At 44.1% G+C, this 21,513-nt stretch overlaps 1 protein-coding gene and 2 non-coding genes across 11 annotated transcripts; all 3 read left to right on the forward strand.

The window, feature by feature from the left end:
• The first annotated feature begins 230 nt into the window (after positions 1 to 230).
• ATG16L1 (autophagy related 16 like 1) lies at positions 231 to 21,481 on the forward strand. Of its 9 annotated transcripts, none has more exons than XM_041467512.1 (19): positions 232 to 799; positions 1,829 to 1,922; positions 4,107 to 4,212; positions 5,617 to 5,690; positions 5,880 to 6,131; positions 7,005 to 7,070; positions 9,265 to 9,354; positions 10,131 to 10,187; positions 10,387 to 10,434; positions 11,137 to 11,239; positions 13,219 to 13,324; positions 13,446 to 13,516; positions 14,996 to 15,067; positions 17,015 to 17,135; positions 17,952 to 18,057; positions 18,556 to 18,705; positions 19,095 to 19,142; positions 19,509 to 19,610; positions 20,011 to 21,481. In XM_041467512.1, exons 1-19 carry the CDS (start codon positions 685 to 687, stop codon positions 20,102 to 20,104), a joined length of 1,875 nt encoding a protein of 624 aa, XP_041323446.1. In that variant the 5' UTR covers positions 232 to 684; the 3' UTR covers positions 20,105 to 21,481. The 9 variants fall into 9 exon arrangements, with proteins under 9 accessions (XP_041323450.1, XP_041323452.1, XP_041323446.1 ...); XM_041467513.1 differs by having other exon boundaries at positions 9,268 to 9,354; XM_041467519.1 differs by having other exon boundaries at positions 735 to 865.
• Positions 11,449 to 11,718, forward strand: LOC121353611. Its single transcript, XR_005955133.1, has one exon.
• On the forward strand, positions 13,866 to 14,128 carry LOC121353610. The gene has a single exon (XR_005955132.1).
• Positions 21,482 to 21,513: the final 32 nt, after the last annotated feature.

The following is a 21,513-nucleotide window of genomic DNA, read 5'->3' on the forward strand; positions in this document are numbered from 1 at the left end:
TATTCCAGAGTCCTCTCGATGCAATCCTACGCCCGTGCTCGGGACGGCCCTGCTGCAGCAGGTGGGTGGGACCAGAGGAGCCGCTGGCCACGACGCGGCCATCGGCCCCCACAGCGGGCAGCCTGTGCGCATGCGCGCTACGGGGCGGCCGGAGCAGCCACATGGCGGGTTGGCCACTCTCAAGATGGCGGCTCAGGGGTGCCCAAGATGGCGGTGAAGCCGCTCTCAAGATGGCGGCGAGGACACTCTCAAGATGGCCACAGGGCCATGCTCAACGTGGCAGCAGGGCCACTCTCAAGATGGCGCCTGCCGGAGGGCACAAAATGGCGCGGCGCGGGACCTCCTCTCCTCAGAAAGTGCCTGTTCTCCCGCCTGAGGCCGACCCCGCCTGCGCGTTTGCAGCGCGATCTCGCGCGGCGCTTTCCGGCCTGGGGACACCGGTGCTGGGGTCGGCGGCTCCGGAGGCGGACGGACGGCGTCAGGCAGCGGCGGGGCAGCCTCTGTCGCGGTCGCGGCGCGCCGCACAGACACGAGGGCCCCTGACGTAGCGCGGCGCCATGGCGGGTGTGGGGGCGCGGCCGCGGGCCCGGGCCCGGCTCTGAGGGCGCTCCCGCCGCCTCTCTGACCCCCCAGCGCCGCTCGCTCCGCCCGTCCCGGCCTGCTCCCCCCCGGCCTGTCGCGGAGATGGCGTCGGGGCTGCGCGCCGCCGGGTTCCCCCCCTGGAAGCGGCACATCGCGGAGGAGCTGCGGCGGCGGGACCGGCTGCAGCGCCAGGCTTTCGAGGAGATCATCGCCCAGTGTAAGCGGGGCCCGGCGGGGGCGCGGCCGAAGTAGCGCTTCTCTTCTCCCTCACCGATGCCCATCAGTATGTGCAGGGAGACTCTGCTCTGCGGGGAGGGTGTGGAGTCTTCCTCTCTGTAGGTTCTCCAGAACTGGATTCTGTCCGGTGCCCTGTGCTATGGGGTGACCCTGCTTGAGCAGGGAGGTGGGACCTGGGGACCCGCTGTGCTCCTTTCCAGCCCGAATCATTCTGGGATTTCTCCTCTTCTTCAAAAGTGGGAAAACCGTGGTGGCACAGGGCCCCAGGGGCCTCGGCCGAGCCGTTTCCACGGGATTGTTTGGGACAGTCTGTAATAACAGAAAGCTGGAATTTCTGCTTTATCGAGGAAAATACGTCGTTATTTCAGTTCTCTGAGAGGCTGAAGCGCTGTGTGCTCTGGACAGTGATTGAATGTCTGAATTGTCTGCACAATTCCCGCCCAGTTGCTTGTGGAACCGAGAACAATGGTGCTATTGATCCTGCTCATGGTCTTTTGTGAAATTTGGAGCTATCCAGGGGCCAGCACTCTCTGTTTAGGGTTTTCCTGCCTGCCCCTCTCCTGCCTCAGCTGTGCCAGGGTGGCAGGGGGGGTCCCACACACGGTGGGAGAAACCAACGGCAGAGCTGGGTTTGGCCTCTGCCAGGCCTGTTCTCCTGGTTGCTGTGCTTTGAGGAGCTGTAAGGACTCTGCACTTTGCACTTGCTCTGTTTTAGCAGATAGCCATGCACCTGAGAAGTTGCTCTCTCTTTCTCTATTAAGCTTTCATAAGGCCAGTCCCACACAGCATCTGGATTAATGAGGAGTTCCTGGGCTGGTAGGTGGATGGTGCCTTAACCTGTTAAGATCAAAGAGGAGAGAGAGCACAGGGATGTGGTGGAGGTTCACGTAGCATTTGGCTGTGTCAGACTAATTAAAGGGACTAGATCACAGCTAGGGATCTAGGCAGGAGAAGATGGGAATCTGGATTTGCTTTCTGGTTGTCTTAAGTGCACTTTTTGCTCCTGCAGATAACAAGCTGCTGGAGAAGTCAGACCTTCATGCAGTGCTGGCTGATAAACTTCAAGCAGAAAAATATGACATACAGAGCAGACATGAGATCAGGTATGTAACACTCCTTTTTTTGTCAGCAGCTGTTTGTTGTACACCTTGTAACCTAAACCACTGTTTGCTGCCTCACACCAACAGCTGCCAGATCCCTGCAGTGACTAGGCACACAACAAACTGAAATTCTGTTGGACTAAATACAACTTACAGCTGTGTCTAAGCCTGTGATAAAGTTACATGCTAAAGTATGTTTAGAATATGCAGCACAGAAAGATCTGGCCAGTTTTGGGAAGGAAGCTGATGTATCACAAGCTCATGGAACAGAGGTGGACTACAATGAGCTGCTGCTCCTGGTCTGTTTGCCTTGTAACACTTAGAGTGTTTTTCTGCTCTTCCTGTTGAGTATAGGATGGTTTCGTGGCTTAGTTTCTTTCAATTTGTGTCATCACATGAAAGGGGAGGACAGAGATAAACCATGATTGCAAAGTGTCAGTCCTAAGTAAGCACCAGATGCCAAAAGGGAGGTGTTTTGTGCCTGCTTTTTAGTAGGATTTCTTGGGAAGCTTCCTCCCTAACTTGGGAGTAGCACCTGTGCTGAAGGCAGGGGTTGTGCTGCTGGTTCTGCTGGTGTTTGCACAGCAGACCCATGTGCCAGAAGCATCCCTTGGAAGCCTGTCTGTTCCACAGGTGAGGGCTGGCCAGCTCTGCCCTCAGTGTACCTGAAGAGAAGGCAGGGCCAAGGAGCACAGAATTCCTACTTCTGTAAGAATTGCTTCCTCTGTTGAGGTTCTTTTTGATGTTGTCTGAAACCAGAACCCCTCTGCAGCAGGGAACTGTATGAGCATGTCCAACTGGGATACAAAACAAATCAATATAGCAGAGAAGGAAGAACTGCTGGGCTTACAGGAATTGCAGGCAGAACTCCAGCAGGCTGGAGTTAACACCCATGTGAAAGTTCTCAAAAGCTTTCTGATGGCTGCAGCTGTCTTGAACCATTTCAGTTTATGGGAATTGTGTTCTGGCTGAATGCCATGCCTAAGAGATGAGGCTGGGCTTAATGTGGATGAGAAGAAAGACACAGAAGCAGCATCTGAAAGTAAATACTCAGCTGAACTCTGATACTGTGCTCAGTATATGACAGGTTTTTGAAACAGAATTACTCTTCTAATCCTAGGTAGCTGAAGAAAAGTGTTTTTACTTCCTTCAAGGCCAAGGAGTAGTATGTAGTGCTGGCTGTAGGGGTATGTGTGGCTGGAGCTATAGCATGTGTTGGATATTACCACAGGGCTTGTCTTCATGTCTGTTTGCACACATTTTTTGGAAATGCAGTTAGTGCAGCATTAATTCAGTGAGGGGTTGGTTGGTTGTTTTTTTTTTTTTTTTTTTTTTAGAAGAGCATTAGGTTACTGATATGACTGTGAGACATTTGGATGGATTATCTGGTTCTCCCTGGACTGTTACAACACAAAATGACTGCAGAAAGGGATGCAATTACCTTGTTCTGTTTGTCTGATATAACGGTGTTGCAGTTAAAATTATGACGTTTTTAAGAAGCTGTAATTCAAAGTATAGCTGATAACGTGCTCAGAGTCTGAGTGTGTATATGCTTTTAAAAAAGCTTGGTTTTCTCTGTTCCTGTCTCTGTGCTTTCAGAGACACGAGTGATAAATGTTACATTCTGTAGTTGTTTGGGGCAGTGATAGAAATGTAAAAATTCAAGATTATCTCACAGTAATAGTGTTGAAAAACACAGTTAGTAACCACTTCAAAACTTATACACAAAAAGAGTGTAGTCAGGCCAATGGAGGAGGGACTTGTCACACCTGAGACTGTAGACCCAAGGGCCTGGAAATGCTCCCTTCATTTCCTGACTTTTGGTTCTGTACCCTCTCCAGACATCTTGCATCTTCAAGGTCTGCCAGCTCCCTCCAGAATAAATCAGGGTGGTAAAATATTTGTAATTTTCCCAGAATTTAGAGAGTGTACTTCTAAGACTCAGTCATCTTCATGCAAATTTAAACAAAGGCTAGTTATCTTCCCTTGGTTAGAAATGTACAAAAAGTGAATCTAGTGCTCAGGAGATGTAATTTTCCAGTACTGTGTGGTGTGGTTTGTTAGGAATCACCTGTGTCCCTGGTGTACAGAGCTTCCAAGGGAGGCAATGTCTGGACCCTGGCAAAGGCACAGAAAGAACTGGATTCTAGTTTGGGACATCTCCTCTTCTTCTCTGTCCAATTGCAGCCCAGGACATGATAGCACATGGAACGACGCTCAGCTGCAGGAACTGGCCCAGCTGAAGATAAAGCACCAAGAGGAGCTGACTGAGCTGCACAAGAAACGTGGCGAGGTTGGAAAGTCTTACGTTCTCTGCGGTCCATATGAGACCTTTTGGGAGCCTGACCATGATTTTACTAGGCTCATTAATCATCCATTTTTCCCTCCTTTCATCTAGAGCCTTTTTAAGCTTCCCCAATTTTTGATGATTAAAACCAACCAGACACAGGCTGGTCTGTAGTACTGTCATCAAGAGATGAGAGTTTACATTGTCAGCATAGAATGATTATTAAGTGCTGAATTTTCTGCTTCATTAATAGATTCTTAGTTGTATTAGAGGAGGAAGGAACTGATCTAGGCCACAGAGCTGTATATGACTACTAGTAACTTGGAAAGACTTAGAGTGAGTGAGGCATAGGGGGCTGTGTGTGGTTTCACTGGTCTCACTTTGCAGCACCAGCCAAGTAAACAAGCACCAGCCAAGACTGAAAGAGCCACGGTGCTAGGCTGGAAAGGGAGTGCTGGTTCAGGGCCCAGGAGTTCTGTAATGATGACAATTGGGCCTGGAGGAGAGGAAAGGCCAGGCATCTTAGATTTGTGTTTTGGGGGTTTTTAAAAGCACAGCAGTGGACTGAATGAGTCTGAAAGCTGAATGAGACTGCACACTTTCATAGGGTAAAGGTGTGAATGGCCTGGAAAATGCTATCCTTTGATCACACCCCACCAGAGGTGTGGAGAAGCTCCCGTGTCAGCAATTCTGAGCTTTCCAAAGAGGAGGCTGTTTACTCTAGGAGGTGTGCACCAAGTGGTTAGGGTACTGAGAATAGTTTCTTTGCTTCCAACCTGGTGTCCTAAAACCACTTACACAGGCAGGCACTCTTCCCAGAAATCAGTCTTCCTTCTTCCTGGGCAGCCGAGGCTGTGCTGCTGGGTAAGGTATGAGCTGGCAGCTGCAGTTTGGCAGCACTGGCCTCTGCATCTCTGTTCCCTGTGCTCTGCAGGCACTCCACCAGCAACTTCCATTGTGAGAAAACTCTTGGTGGCACCTGTGTTCACAGTGAGAGCTGTGTCTTCTGAATGTTATGGCTGTCCTGGCCATAACAGAATGATTTGTTTCTTGATTGTTAGTACTCATTTGTTTACTTACTTCACAATTTTTAATTTCTGTATTGATTTTTCCAGTACTAAAATTTCTTCCTAATATACATCCTGTTTGATCTGACTAATAATGAAACTTTTGAGGGAAGAGAGTGAGACATCAAAGGACAGCAGCTTCTTGACAATTTATTTTTGAAAGTGGATTCTCTGATTTAATGACCTGTGTAGCAGATATGCCTAGAAAGCTGGGGTAAAAAAGACCTGAAACTGTGATCCATGCTTTTAATGCTAGATTAGTCTGTGCTTGCACTGGAGGCTGCTCAGTATGTTATCCACTGACATCCCTGCAGTTTGTAATGAAATTTTCTCTTCTTCTCAGCTGGCTCAGTCTGTAATCGATTTGAACAACCAAATGCAGCAGAAGGACAAAGAGATGCAGATGAATGAAGCCAAGTGAGTAAGGATTGTTTTGTCTGTGATCAGACTTCTGATGGAGTTCTTTATTGGAGTTATAATATTCTGTAGGAGTCTTAGCCCAGGGCTAAAAATGCCTTTGTGAGGCATTGTGCAAACAGCACATGGAAGATGGCACAGGTCCCAAAGGAGGTTCTCATGGTTTTGTATGTTTTGTTACCATTCCAGGATTGCAGAGTATTTGCAAAAGATTTCTGAACTGGAAACAGAGTGCCAGGAATTGCGTAGCAAACTGCAAGATCTTGAGCGAGCTAATCAGACACTGAAAGATGAATATGATGCTCTCCAGATCACCTTCAATGCCTTGGAGGAGAAACTAAGGAAAACTACTGAGGACAACCAGGAGCTGGTCTCACGTTGGATGGCAGAGAAAGCACAAGAAGCCAATCGTTTGAATGCAGAAAATGAAAAGGATTCAAGGTGAGATCCATGACCTTTGTTTGATAAAACTGATTTGTTTTTCAGTTACGAGTGTATAGGATAAAGCCAGATTTCGTTTTGACCTCTTGAGATCTGTATTCTTGCACAACACAGTTAGAGTCCAGAACTTTCTTTTTCCAGCAACACAGACTGACACTTTGTGAAAACATTCCTGCCTTTTAAATGAATAAAATGTGTTCTTTTGTTTCTTCAGCAACATTTAAATGTGTGCTGAAGATCATAAAACAGATAGAAACTGTGGGGTTTTGCTGGTATTAGATTTGGACTTCTCTTGTTCATATTGCATCTTATACTGCTCCTAGTTTTATCCTTTTTTCACTTGACTAACTCTAGTGTTTTTTGCATTCCTCTAGAATGAGTATTTGCCATGAGACTGAGCTATGTAAAACTTCGTGCAAAAGTAATTTGTATGGCTTTTTTTCCTTAAAAAATGCTTTTTCTTCTGAATTGTTTCAGCTTACTTGCCAGCTAATGATACCTGGAGACTGACCTATATTACAAGTCTTGCAGTAGCTGGCAGTTTTGTATTAGCTTCACTAACATAACCATTGTTTTGGCAAGTTCTTGCCCTCCAAGCTAATGCATATTCATATGGATCATAAAGGGCTGTAGGTTCACTTTGCCTCATTGCCTCACTTGAGTGATCTTGTCCTTTGCTACTCACAGTAAGAAAACTGCCTCTCCTGCTCAGAGTATCTTGAAAAGCAGGATAAAATTAGAGCAGGGGACTGATGTTTTTTGTTTTTTTTTTTACTCTTATGGGGCCCATCAAAACTGTCCAAAATCTTTGGAATGAAATTAAGGAAATGTTGTTGTTTTTCTTTTTTAATAACCTTGGGTTCTCTTTCTTAGGAGACGCCAGGCCAGACTGCAGAAGGAGCTGGCAGAAGCTGCCAAAGAACCCTTGCCCGTTGAACCGTAAGCAGTCTTGATTTATAGTCTCTTTCATCAGTTTATGCCTCAGATTTATGCAGAAGCATGATAAATGGTATCTTTGTTACCCCTAAATTGGGTGATGTGGAGGAGCGTTTGCACTTCTCGTGTAAAGTCAGGAATGTGCAGTAACTCTCCCTGCCTGAACTTACAGAAGAAGGAGTTCTTTTAGGACTGAAAATAGTTGCTTGGACTGAAAGTCCCAGGAATGGTTCATGTGGTCAATAGGTGTTGTTACAAAAATGTTTTTATACTGAGATATGTGCCTTTGGTCTTTAAGACAGTTTTTCATGAAACAGTGAAATAATGAAACAATTACTCTAGAGATGCCTGGATTTTGAAATGTTAGACTGCAAACATGCTCAAGGGTTTCCTGTAGGAACAGGTACTGAGTGAATTAACCTGGGTGAAAATACATGGCTTCCATACTGGCAGGGATTTATTGTCTGAGGGAAAAACAGTGGAGTACTGTACCTGGTCAGTTGAAGAGGAATCCCTCTAGTCCCTTGTTCTTGCCCTGCTGTGTTTGGCGCTGGGTGGTGTGGGATCAGGTGGCTGAAATGGGCAGTGGGAGCTGCGGGTGCTCTGAGCTGGGCTGGCCAGGGTGTTTGTGTTTGCCCAATCCAGAACAGCTGCATCTGATGCTCTGTTCCTGGGCCCTGCTGAGTGGTGCCAGAGCAGCCTGCAGGCTTTTTCTGGAGATCTTTTCTCTTTATGTTCACATCACAGTCACATTAAGTGCTGTGCTGCAAGCCCTTGCAAAGGACAGAAGCAGTGCATCCCTCTGGAAGCGGGGCTGTGCGAAAGGCTGGGAGAGGGAGGAAGGGCATGTGGAAAGGGAGTATGAGACACCCTATGGCGTAATTGCTTCTGTACACTACTTAAACTCTGCTTCAGAGATGGCTTTGATTTCTTCTGGATGATTTTATAGTTTGAGAGTGTTTGTGTCGTGTAAATATGCTGCTTGCTGAAGGGGAAAACTGCACCATTTCAGGGGGTGTGCCCTGCTACTTATATTTACTTAAAAATACATTGTTAACTTGGAAAGTTCTTTTGCTACACATAGTTTTAATAGTAGAAACTTCAGATTTTTAAAAATTAATATTGGCAGAACTTGATAGTATTTTCTTGAAACACCAGCCTGATACATTCAATCAGCGAATATATTTTCTGTAGTCTTTTCATGTATACTCTCCTCCAAAATCTTAGAATTAGCCGAACGTGCAGCTATATTCTGAAATGAGAGATTAGTTGGTTTCGTCCTTTTAAATGGTTTTGCAGCTGAGTGTTATCTGATGGCACAAACTGATTATTTAAATGCTGAATTTAAACTTCTCTTCAGTCAAATGGCATTAGTAAAGTGTGTTTAAAAATAGTTTGTCCTGTAAAATCAGCAGCAGAGGAAAAATCATCATTGAAGGAAGAAATACTAGGCTGTCAGGGCCCATGGTGACTAATGGGGGAAATCTTCAGCATTAGTTGAGTAATTTAGCTGGATTAATTTATTGTCACACTTGTGATTACCAGCACTTTAATGGAGTGAGCAAAAACAGCTCTCACACTTAATGTTGTACCTGAAGTACAACAGTGTAGAAAGTATCAGGGTGTTTTTGGTGTAGGTGAAGCAGGAAAATTCAGTTAACCTCTTGTGCTTTCTTTAACACTTGCTTGTTTTGAAACAGCAAAAAAGATGCTGGTATCACCTCTAGTTGGTGTTGCAGTAACTCATGTTTTTGTTGTTTTGTAACTGCTCCGGCAAATATCATTCACTCTGTAGTGAAGCCTTGCTCAGATGTGGTGGGTTGTTACAGTGCTGTGTGTAGTTAGTGCTACAGGCTGAAATAGGATTCCTGTAGTAAAGAGAACCTGAAAAGGAGGTCTGAAAACAGAAACAAGGGGATGTGGAAATCCAGCCCTGCTGTCAGTGAAGTGGAATTGGCAGCTGGAAGGGAAAAAACTGAAATTTAGTTGCTGTCTATCTGTTTTCAGACACTGTGTGTTGAATTACATCTCTGGCAGTTGCATCAGTGTGTGTTATCTGGATCTACCTGTGTGTTGCTGTAGCTCATAAACCTAGGGTGTGCTGGGCATGGACACTGACAGGCCCTGGAACAGTGCCATCTTGTCAGTTGATGCTGTCAGTGGCTGATTGAAAAGGAGGTGTTTTCTCTCACTTCAGCAGGGATGATGATATTGAAGTGCTTGCGGATGAAACCTCTGACACAGCTGAGGAAACCTCTCCAGTGCGAGCTGTCAGCAGGACGTCCAGGTTTGTGACCAAGAGATTCCTGTAGCATGTCACTGAGGAAGAACAAGGGGCACAGTAGAGCTGGAACAATGTTGGGAATGTAACTTAGGTTTCTAGTTGCCTTTAGATGGAACACAGTTTAGTGCTTCTGCCAGAGCAATAGGAAACTCATGTGCTGTACTGTCTGTTGCCATGCTTTAGATGTGCTGGTTTTCCTTTGCTGTTTTAACTAAATTACCCTAGTGCCTGAAAAATCTTTGTTTAATCTTTAAAACAAATATTTAAGAACTATATAGTTAATAATGTGGCTATTACAATGCCTGTTGTTTTATGCCTCCATTACTCTACAAGACATCAGTGTGAATATTGATATCACAATAGCAATAGCTATTTGCACATAGCTGGGTTTATCTGAAATGCTGAAAATAATCTTCACCTAGATTACATGCATCTTGTTCTTTCTCTAAAATAGCAGTGAGTGGAAAGTAAGAGGTTGTTACATGAGATCATGGATTAATTTGATTGAGATTTCAGACTTGGCAGACTGTTCTACCTAAACCCAGCAATTCACAGGGTGAGGTTGAGGGACATTGACAGAAACTTCATCCACAAAATGTGTTCTGAGTTGTAGTTGCTGATGACTTTTGCACTGATGTCTGCCTTGGTGTTCTATGTCTCTGGGCTGGGTCTGAGGGGAGGGAGTCTTTCTGGAGACATGTTGCTATGAAATGTGTTTGTATTGATCTTTATGTGGAGAAGCTATTCACAAGGTTTAAACCTGTCCTCCCCTCCTTCAGTAAGCGACTCTCCCAGCCCGCTGGAGGCCTTCTGGACTCTATCAGTAATATCTTTGGGTAGGTTAGAACACTTTCACCTCCTTGTTTTGTTTACTGGTTTCAATGTACACCAAAATCTTGGTGATGCAGGGAATGCAAACAAGTATTTTCAGCCTTCCACTAGCTTCTGCCTTTCTTTTTTTTTTTCTTTTTTGTTCTCCTCAACTTCCTGTTTCTTCCATCTTGCCGTGTGCTGACCTCTGACCTTTCCCTCCAGTCTGTCTGAGTCTCCCCTTTTGGGACATCAGTCTTCTGATACTGCCAGGTGAAAACATTATCCGCTCTTAGTCCAGCATGTGATTGTATTCCATTGAAGTAACATGGAACCCAGCTGCATTGTGCTGATTAGATTCTGCAGTTGATAACCCTGGTTAGAAACCATCAGCAGTGAGAGAGGCAATGAGGCCCTCTTTGTGGAGAGAATACATGGGGTTTGCTCTTACTTTCCACTGCACTTTGCTCCTTTAGTAGGGTTAATTAAAATAAGTTGTTGGGTTCTGTGCTTTGTATCCAGAGTGGAGCCAGTCCTTCTAAGCTAAGCTGTGCAGTAGGTGGATGTCTTTGCTTAAATGGAGCAGCCCAAGCTTTGGAACAGAGCATTTTGCTACCTGGGATGTAGTGCTGAAATGGTGTTGAGTCTTTCTAGACATAACAATGGAGCTGCAGCCAGTCCCATGTTTCTCTTCCTACTGAAAACATTAAAACACTGCTCCAAAATGAGGTCAGTAATCAGTTCAAATAATTTATGTGGCGAACTGTGAAATATCTAAAGCCACAGGTGAATATAGTGTTACGTGACAAATGTAACTTTTGAAAGATGGGATGAAAAAAAAGATGTTAAAAGCACCTTCCCCCATTTTTAAATTTCTGTACAGAGTAGTTAATTGACAGGTAGACATCAGGATGAATTCAAGAGAAATAGTGTTCATTTCTCATTTTAAAATGTTTTTCCTTTGTTTCATCTCAGGAGGCGTTCTCTGTCCTCATTCCCTGCACCCCAGGATAATGCAGAGCCACATCCAGGTGCCAGTAAAGAAGTGAGAGTGCCCACTACTGCCATTTGTGTCTTTGTGAGTACAGAAGGAATTCTCTGTTCTCCCATTCTTTGTTCTGGTTTTGGAGGAAGCTAATTCCCTATGTGGGAAATGATATCCTGAGACTCTTTCTGTTAGCACTGCCAAACAGGAAGGAATTCTTGGTTTGGTAGAAGCATTCATTCCATTTAATTCTTACCCCACATGTTTCTCAGAGCCAGTGTACTCAATGTCTGTCTTACTGAGGTCGATGATGACAAAGAAGTTTTCTGAGGGCACAGGGAAATTCCACCCCATTACCCTTTGGCTCCCAGCAGTCCCTATTCTATCATGCTATAGTAGAGCAGTGATTGAGGAAGAGATTGCTGACAGTTTGGGATTAATTCAGTACCAGTTCTCCACAGTAAAGGGAGTTGTGGCACCAAATGTAATCCAACAAACCTGGTGAAGAGGAGCTCGTGGTGATGGGGTGTCCTCATTGGCTGTGCATGATCAAAGGTTTTCAAGCTGAGACCTCCTTTATGTCTTCTTTAGCCTCACAAAGCCAAACTTTTTGTGCAGGGCATTGTCTTGTCCTTGAAAGGAAGTTGTCTTGTAATGCAGCTGCTTGTTTGAATATGCCTCTGGAGCTTTCTTAGGCATTCCAGAGCTGGATGTGGATTTTTCATGGATATTAAATGACTGGTTTTCTTCATGCAGAGTATCAGTGTGGCTCACTGGAGCAGGGAAGCATGTGTATTCTTGCCTGCCCTGTTACCATATTCTGTAGTGGAAATTGTGGATGGAGGGAGTAGCAATGTCATCTGAAGGGAGAACAGGGTCATGACTGAAATGACAGCTGGAGCTGGCTTGAATAGGGGGCATCAGGTGAGGAGGTGTTAGGTTTTAGCTCCAGTATTTTGAGCCCAGATGGAGGGTCAAGAAATGTCTAGGTCTGTCAGAGTATTCCAGGAATTAATGCAAGGGATCTGTGGCAGAGGTTTGACAAATGCAGGGAGCAGACTGGGCTCACCTTTGGAGAGACAAGTAGGAGGTGGAAAAGGTAGTCACTTCAGGAATCATTCCCAGGCATAGCTTCTAGGCAAGGCCTTTCACCAGTTTTGTTGTGAATGGCTCTGCATTTGCAGAAAGATCAGATTTGAAGTGTGATTAGCCTTAAATATGAGCTGACAGACCACATTCAAGCAACAAGTTCCATAAAAATAAAGGTTTCCAGAAAAGCTGGTTTTGAAAGAGCCGTTACTGAAAATACTTAAAAAATAATTATGATTGTGGTGGTAATAGTGTGGGTAAGTAGTATAAAGCTGTGAAATTAATAGAGGAATAAAAAAGGAATTAATCTTAAAATTCTCATAGGTTTTAAAAGTTCAAGAATTCAGAACATTAAGCTGTGAGAAGCAGGGGTGTTGGGGGGGTCATTCCCTCTGCAGAGAGGAGGCACAGCTTAAGCCCAAGTCCTCTGCAAGCAGGTGCTGTCACACTTGTACTGCAGAACCACCAGCACACCCAGTGAATGCAGTGCATCAGCTGTGCTGTTTCCTAGCAGACCTGCTTAACTCAAGCCTGACTTGATTGTTCCATGGTTGCATGAACTGATTGGATCATGTTCCATGGCTGTCTCTGGATGGAGAAATGAAAAGTTACTTTCCTTCTACAGCACATCATCTGTTACTGTTTTTGTCCTGTCCTTTCCTTTTTTTTTTTTTTTCTGGCGTGACTTAAGAGCCTAAGCTTAGGAAGCAGTATAAGGCTTTAGGTAGTTTGTTATTGCTGCTGAGTCCTTGCTGCTGTTTTTTTTTGATGTGCCTTTGTTTTTTCTTTAGATATGGATCATCACTTTTGCTGTCTGTGCACCACCAGCCACAGTAGAGTTTCAGTCTGTGGCTTTATTTCCTCTGAAAGATGCACAGCTGTGATTCTGTGTAACCTTTAAGTTGTGTAGCTTTCTGATCTGTGGGTTATGGATGTGTGCTAATTCTCTTTTGGGTGGCTGTTCTGTTCCTTCCCCTCCTCAGGATGCACATGATGGGGAGGTGAATGCGGTGCAGTTCAGCCCTGGCTCCCGGTTACTAGCAACAGGAGGCATGGACCGGAGGGTTAAGCTTTGGGAAGTCTTGGGAGGTAAACCTTTTTGCTTTGGGGTGTGGTGGGGTGCTAAAAAAACCTCATATTATGGGTCACTTCGTGTCCACTTCCGTTCTAATCCATTGCTCAAGTTTTTTGTTCATCTTTCTCTGTGCAGATAGGTGTGAGCCCAAAGGTTCCCTCTCTGGCAGTAACGCTGGGATTACAAGCATAGAATTTGATAGTGCTGTGAGTATCTGTGCAATATCCACTGTTCGTAGTTGGGAATAAATTAATGGAATTATGTTGTTCTCTACTATTGTTTCCATTCTAATTGAGGTTACCTACGAAATGAGTTAAAACATGAAAGCAGCTGAAATTGTACAAAAGATCTTTATTTGTACATTGTAATAAGATGCAGTCTGTAATTCTGATCCTTGCCTTACAATTCAGATGATGTGCAGCTCAGACATTGGCTGTTACGGATTTTTGTTTAAAGTAAGAAATTAGCATTCCACTGAAACTGGCATAACAGCACAGAAAAAATACACTGAGGCTTTATTTCTGTGAAGATTTTTTTCCACAAGTGCTTTACTGAGGTCTGTGATGAATAGTAAAAGGTCTGATTATCCCAAGACTTGCAGTTCCATGCCCTCTTCTCCCAGCAGTTTCTCCCCAGCCATAGCACAGCAATGTTGTGGCTGGCAGAGTGTTTGCTGACAGTGTGAGATGTGCTCAGGTCATGTTCACCTGGAGCAGCAGAGACATGACTGAGATCAGCATCCAACAGTCCTGCTTGAAGGAGTTTGGGGTCTTGGATTGGTCTAACTGGACATGTGATCTGACTTTTCTGCTGAGACCTCTTCCATAGCACAAAGCTGATAGGATTTCTGCCATTTGGTGGTTCTGTGTGCTAAATTATGATACACACCCAAGAGGATCCTTCTTTTGGACACTGACCAGCTCGTTAGAGATGTGCTGTTAATCTGCAGGAGAAACTAGTCCTGAGGTTTGGCAAATTGCTTGAACACACTTGCTGTGAGAATTGTCTGGATGAGATACCAAAGGATTTACAGGTGTTCAGGAAAGTCTTTTGTGATGGACAGGAATGCAAGCATAAATTTTGTGATGGCCATTCTCCATCATGGGTGACTTGTGGAAGCCCTAAGCCTAAAGCCATTAACAAGTAGATTTCTCTCTCCTCAGGCAGATTTAATTTTTGAGGTATTAGCTTAAAATGCTAGAATTTTAATGAAAATGGCGAGAATCAGGCTAATTTCACTCTGAGACTTTTCTAAGCAGTGGGGGAAGATGATGCAGGGCATTTTTCCTCTGAAAAAGAAAAAAAAACCAAACAAAAAAGAGGAAAACAACTCCACAACAGATGAGGGTAAACTAGAACACATTTTCTCACTGCAGCAGAAGGGAAAGATGAATGTCCTTTTTCTGGTCTGGTTATTGTTATAGTTGGTATACATTATTCTTGTTATAGTCTATAGCCACGATTCTACAAACCCTTCCATTCTGGGGAGAAGCAGGTGCCATAGCCCTTTGGTAAGGGTTACATTAGCTTTCCATACTGGCATTTGCTATTGTGATTTTAGTTTTATTCCTTTTTGCCTTTGACAAAATAGCAATAATACGGTTTTAATGCTTTATTGGAACTATTTTAATTTGGTTTGAATATCGACTAGCAGAAGGAATTTGAAATTAATTTTGTGTTTACAGGGTTCTTACCTCTTAGCAGCCTCAAATGACTTTGCCAGCAGAATCTGGACAGTTGATGACAATCGATTACGGGTGAGTCTTGCAAGGCAAAGCAATGCAAGGTTGTTCATGTCTTGTATTCCCAATTTTGTCTAATGGGGACATGGCAATTTTGGAAGTTGGGCATTTAACAGACACTTTTAATAGTTCTTTTTGTTGAGAGGTTCTTTATCTCTTGAAGGTCTTCACAGCAAGACCTAAAATACAGTGTTGATCTCCACACACCCTTGCTGGAAACTCCAGTTACTGTGTATTTTCCCAATACAACCCCCCACTAGAAAAAACTAGTCACATAAAGTGTGTGTGCACTTTTTTGTATCCCTCTGGAGAACTTTAAATGCTTATTATGATTTATGGGGAGCCACCTCAACGTTTCAGCCTCTCTCAAAGGACAGACTGCTGAAAAGGGCTTTGTGGAAGACAAAGAGGGATTTCTGTTTTAAGTCAGTAGCAGCATTCTTGAAAAGGAGCCCTCTGCCTGGCTGTCCAAGGCAGCAAGCCTCAACATGCTGGACATCATCCTCAATGTCTTTTGAAAGGATCCTCCTTTCCTCCCAAATACTTTGTACTCATATTCTTCTCTAACAGTTGGCTCTGATTTGAAAATAATCCTTTGATAGACCAAAAGAAAGTTTCACAGCTTTCCAAGAGCCTTTTTTAATTGTAATTTCCTGTGTACACTTTTTCTCAACTTTTTATTTTAGTAAGATACTAGTGTGATGTTCAAATCTTCTGACATTTCAGTGTTGGTTATAACCAACAGATGCACTGTAATTCATTGGGTAGTTTTCAGTGTGGAGTTGTCAAGTCTCAGGAAAGCAAAGAGTATCAGTTCTTTTGCATCTTCTCCTTGGCTGCAAATCCTACTATTGGATGTGAATTATAGTGAATACAAGTTTAGCAGACATAGATGACTCACTGCAAAAGGTTAGTTACACCTGCAAACATTCACATAATATTCTTGTAATTCTTTGGAGTGCACTCATTGTTTCCGAGATGAAGTAGTCCTCTCTGTTTCAAGTGTGAGCACTGTGGACTCTTCATGGATTGCACATAAGCAGGAGGTAGTAAAGCTGAAATCACTGTAAACTTTGCCAAAACTCCCTGCCTAAATGCAGCACGTGTATGTGATGTCTGTGCAGCAAGGGCAGGAGAGAGATGCAGAGTAGAAGATAGATCCTCCTTGCTGGAGTTTGTATTCCTCTCTTAAGGCAAGGTGGTGTTTTTGGGATGATGTTTTGTGTATCAGGTTTGAGGTTCTTTTCCCAAACGTAGCTCCTATTTCTTTCCATTCTTAAGGGCTTTTATTTTGTGTTTCCCCAAGCCCAGATTGCTTTGTGTAATTTGATATTCTGTTGAGTGTTTTTTAAAAAAATCTTAGCTGTCTACAAAGATTTGGCTTGTTTGTCATAACTCTTACTTTAGTAATTCACTGTCTATTTTGTGATTTAGTATGTAAATGTTGAGCAACTCTAAGTGAATGTGGTTCATGTTCTCAGCCCCAGCAAGCCTCCCTGTGCACTTAAAGAAGCTGCTGTAGGGAATTTTTCTGAAATCCCTGGTTGTCTCAGCTTTCAGGCTTTAAGATGTAATAACAGTTGAGACTCCATACCCTGTTGTGTCCTTGAGGGAAGCTCCATATGAAAGCAGAAAGGCACAGTTTCCATTTTCAGCATGCTTTAACCCCTTGGTTTGTCCTGCAAGGCTGTGTTGCAGTTGCCATCTGTCCATGAAATGTAGGTGTACAGAGTGTTGAGGAAGGAGATGGCAGGTTCCTGAGTAACTGCAGAAACAGCAGCGAAAGGTGACCTGTATTTCCCAGCTCCAGGCTGGGCTCTGATAATTCACACTCCTACTCAATGGTGATCTCTGTTTACCTGTAATAGATGTTTTTTCTGTCAAGCAAAGCAGGAGACATTAAAATTACAATTTGAGAGAGTGGAAATACTTAGTTTGACCATGTCTTTCTTGTGTCCCCAGCACACCCTTACAGGTCACAGTGGTAAAGTTCTGTCAGCCAAGTTCTTGCTGGACAATGCACGTATTGTTTCGGGAAGTCATGACCGGACCCTCAAGCTCTGGGACCTCCGCAGCAAAGTTTGTAAGGAAGCCTAACTCCTGCCTTTCATCCATGTTTTGTGCTTCTGAATGCTCCTGGTAGTCTGGTGTCAGAACAGACTTTTTGCCTGTATAAAAATAGCAAAAGCTAGCAGTCATTCCATTTTCTGTTTTTTTTTAAGTTACTGAATTCTTTCTGCCTGTTACCTGGAATAAGAAATCCTGTGTGTGCAGGAAGCACTGTTAATGCTATTACACTGAGAGCAGCTGTTTTTGGGAGTGTTCTTTGTTTACCAGTCTGGGGATGGGTATTTTAGTCTTCCACTAAAAACTTGGAGCCAGGCCAGGTTTTTAACTCTGAGGTGGATGGAAGTGTCTCTTGGAAACATACCAAAAATTTCAGCATCTCAAATGAAGGAATTGCTAGGATCCAGGTTTTTCTTTGGGAGGAACACTTTATTTCCTTGGTTTTTCTCCTACAGGGGGCTCTTAAACCTGCTTGCACTGAGAGAGCATTTGAGATTCAAAGTTACCTTGATACCTGAATTGCAAACACAGGTCAAGGAGGCAGGTTCATGTTGTTTAATAGTAGCAAATTATAGCTGGCTAAATATGAAGTGGAAGTAAAGCAGCTGTCATGGGAACTTTTCAAGTCCCAGCAAAGGAGATTGAGAAGGGCAGAAAGGTTGAAGACTTAATCAGGATTATTTTAAGACGGTTCACCCTGTGCCACTCCTTGGGCACTGCTCTGTGTGGCCACTGTATGGCAGAGGGAGGGTTTAGGGATTATTTTCTGTCAGTTTTCATCAGTTTGGACAATGTGAATTTAAGCATGTCACCATTGGTTTCTCCTTTTTAGGTATAAAAACAGTGTTTGCAGGATCTAGCTGCAATGACATCGTGTGTACTGAGCAGTGTGTAATGAGTGGACATTTTGATAAGAAAATTCGTTTCTGGGACATCAGGTAAAACTAATGTAGGAGAGCTTATGGTGTAGTAGTGGTTATGGGTTTGCTGTCAGGTTAATCAGAAGTAGGGAACTCTTCTTCCTGAGCTTGGTAGCTGGGGAGACTTATAAAAGTGGCAAAAAGCCATTAAAGAGAGTTTTGTTACTCCTTTTAGGCTGTTTGGTATTACAGGTTTGGGGGTTTTTTTTGTTATTTTGGATGCCATTTCTTTTCTGGAAAGATGGCCTGTTTGGTGATAAGTATTTTTCATTGGTCAGTACTTGCTGTTCTAGGGTGGGGTTGTGAGGAAAGTAGTGTCTTAACTGCTTGCTGGAAATGCTATCTACAAGGTGGGATCTAGTTTGGGAAAGAAACCAAATGTAAGAATAAACCAGTAATCCTTTTTCTTCTCTTCCACACTGGGACAAGTCAAAGTTTTGATGCACTTGTTTGGCTTCTGGACCCTAGTTCACAGCTTTTTTTTTTTTTTTTTTCTTTTCCTTTTTCTGTCTTTAGGACTGAAAGCATAGTAAAAGAACTGGAGTTGCTTGGGAGAATCACAGCTCTGGACCTGAACCCGGAGCGAACAGAGCTTCTGACCTGTTCCCGTGATGATCTACTCAAGATCATTGATCTGCGGGTCGGTGCTGTCAAGCAGACGTTCAGGTGAGTGTATTCCTCACAGGAACGCTGTGAATTTCAGGACCTTGTATTGTGGGTTACCCTTAGTGCTGGAGTGGTTTCCAGGACCTCTGTGAAGACAGCGGTCTCCTCACTTATCTACATGGCATAGTTCTCTAGAATGTCTAGATACAGCAAAGGTCTGCTCTAATGGATCTTCTCATGTTTCTCTTTAAAGAAGGCAGCTTGGCTTAGAAGTCTGTGTTCTAAAGGAAAGAATTTCTACAGGTGTCATTGAGAGAAGGTGTATGAGAAACATGAATTGGGATAAAGGGATGCTGGAGTTTATTCTGAACCATGCAGAAATGCTTAACATTGTCTTTACTAAGTATTCTCATAAATGAGGTAACAGTTTTCTGATTCTAACTTTCCAGTGCCCAGGGATTCAAGTGTGGCTCTGACTGGACGAGAGTAGTGTTCAGGTAAGGTCAGACATAAACAGCATACCTGATAAACCTTTCCCCAGCTGAACTGAGTGATTCCTGATGCCTGACTGCAGTGGTCCCCAGTTACAGCTAGAAAAACGGGGCAGAGTTTGTAATTTGTCCAAGGTTACCTCTTGGTCAAGCCAGAGTGTATCTGTAAATATTGATCCAATGTCTTGGAAATGCTCTAATTTCAAAGTGCTTTCACCTCTTAGTATTAGCAGGTGATAACACATAACTCCTAAAAGACTATTTCATGCCAAGTTGCTTGCTTAGGAAGTTGTGGGTGGAATGATGGTGCGTGCTGAAAATTGCTGACTTGCAAATTGTTCTTTGCCTTCTGCACCTGGTCTGATCTCACAGCCCTGATGGTAACTATGTGGCTGCTGGCTCAGCTGATGGGGCCCTCTACATTTGGAATGTGCTTACTGGGAAATTGGAGAGGACGCTTGCAAAGCATCACAGGTGAGGGAAGTGGGACATGCAGCTTAGGGTGGGGATCTCAGTTGGGGATCTTGCTGAGCTATCAGAAGTTGGAGTTGTACAGCTTCGCAACTTTTATTGGCATGTGAGAATTATTAATATGCAAAGTTTTTGTGGATTCATGGCTGTATTCTCTAGATTGAATTAGATTAGATTTGTTGTTGTTACCTTGTTAAACTGAGATATGATTCTAAAAAAGTGCATTCAATATATTTTGAAGAAATAGTACCTCCCTCAGACTGATTAAAAGCCCAAGTCTCTTGAGATGTGAGAAAGCGGGGGGGTTTTTTATTGGTAATAATATTATAGTATTTCATTCCAGTGCTAAGTGCTGTTGTGGAATTCAGCTTTTTTGTAAACTTACTCTTGCCTTCCCTTTCAGTTCTTCTATCAATGCAGTCACGTGGTCACCAGCGGGTACCCACGTGGTCAGTGTGGACAAAGGAAACAAGGCTGTGCTGTGGGCTGAGTTTTGACTGACGGAGGGTGAAAGGCTGTGTGTGGTGGTGCTGGTCCGTGGCTGCACAGCATGGAGACCCGAGCCCACATCCATCCAGAGTCAGGATATTGCCAAGCACATGGGCTTTGCTTTCCAGAGGGAAGTTCTAAAGCAATGGAGAAAGGAGCCTGAGTCAGAGACTTCTCATGGCCATAACTGCACTGTGGTACTCGGAATGGGATTAGCTGTTGTAGATGGAGAATGCTATTTAGTCATGCCTTTACTTGCAGTATCTATGCACCACACGGAGCTGAAGATACTAGCGGGATTCCTCACCAGACAGCTGTGCCAAATATCCTGTCACACAAATGTATCTACAGCACTTCTGAGGTGGAAACTTTGGAAAGAAGTCATTGTGTATGCTGACTTAAAGCATGTTCTGTCTCCTGTGTTCTGTTCTGGTGGCCTAGTTCGGGCATGGGGTGAGAAGATCCTGAAACACGTCCTAGGCAGTTTTGGAACAGCTTTTAAAGAGAGTCTCCCATGGCTCTGACAGCTCTGCCTTTGAGTCATCAACTCAGTTTAGATCTGTTTTGATCCTGGCACAGGCTCTCCAGCACTGTCCTGTGAACTCTTTGTATCGGTTCTTGAGGCAACGGTTTGTTCTTCAGGACTTCTGCACCCTTGTGTCGAAATGCCCTTCAACAGCTTGGGCATCACAAAATAGGAGTTTTTTAATCTTTTTATACCACAGGCAGTTTGATTAGTGGGTGTGAGGAGAGAGCTAAGCTTGATGAGGTTGTTCTAGAAGTTGTGCTGCACTGATGAGGAATGTAGTAATCCTGTGACTTCAGTCCTGGAATACAGATGTTTGGTTCCCTTTTCTGTTCATCCGTCCTGTCCTGGCGGCTGTCAGTACACAGGGGAGCAGTGGCATCAAATCCCAAATCCATAGTTTTGGTGCTGGCAATCCCAGGCCACTTGCCCCGTTCTTGAGCACACGTGCAATATTCCCATTTGCGCTGGAGCCCTCTGTGGTGCAGAGCGGTGTCTTAGCTCTGTCCCTGTTCTGGCACCCTAAACCATGATGTGTCTGAGTGTGAGCTACCTGGCATATCTTTATCCAGCCAAACCTTTCCACATCATCTGGGCCTCAAGACAAGCCACCAGCGTTTTATTGCCTTTTTATTTGCACTTTATTTTCTTCTTTCCCGATAGTGTTTTACTATGGAAGTGTGTTCTCTGGAGAGGCTGGGTTGGGGGAGCTGCTCTGACAGGCTCCCTCTAACCCAGCCTTTCGTTCAGACACTTTCTGCAGAGGGGAATTAGAGTACATGGGGCAAAGTTTTTATTTATTCAGCTGCCCATAAGAACTTGATTGTAAATAAACTTGTGTTCTGCTTTTAAAACCCCACACTGCTCTGATTTATTTATTTGTGCATCGGT

Source organism: Pyrgilauda ruficollis, unplaced genomic scaffold, assembly GCF_017590135.1.
Source record: "Pyrgilauda ruficollis isolate IOZ18807 unplaced genomic scaffold, ASM1759013v1 scaffold209, whole genome shotgun sequence".
In the NCBI taxonomy this organism is placed as follows: Eukaryota; Metazoa; Chordata; class Aves; order Passeriformes; family Passeridae; genus Pyrgilauda; species Pyrgilauda ruficollis.

Coding starts and splice junctions, on each gene's coding strand:
- ATG16L1 (XM_041467512.1), top strand. CDS start 685: ATGGCGTCGGGGCTGCGCGCCGCCGGGTTCCCCCCCTGGAAGCGGCAC. Junction 4,213..5,616: donor TGCACAAGAAACGTGGCGAG/GTTGGAAAGTCT, acceptor TCTTCTTCTCAG/CTGGCTCAGTCTGTAATCGA. Junction 5,691..5,879: donor ATGCAGATGAATGAAGCCAA/GTGAGTAAGGAT, acceptor TTACCATTCCAG/GATTGCAGAGTATTTGCAAA.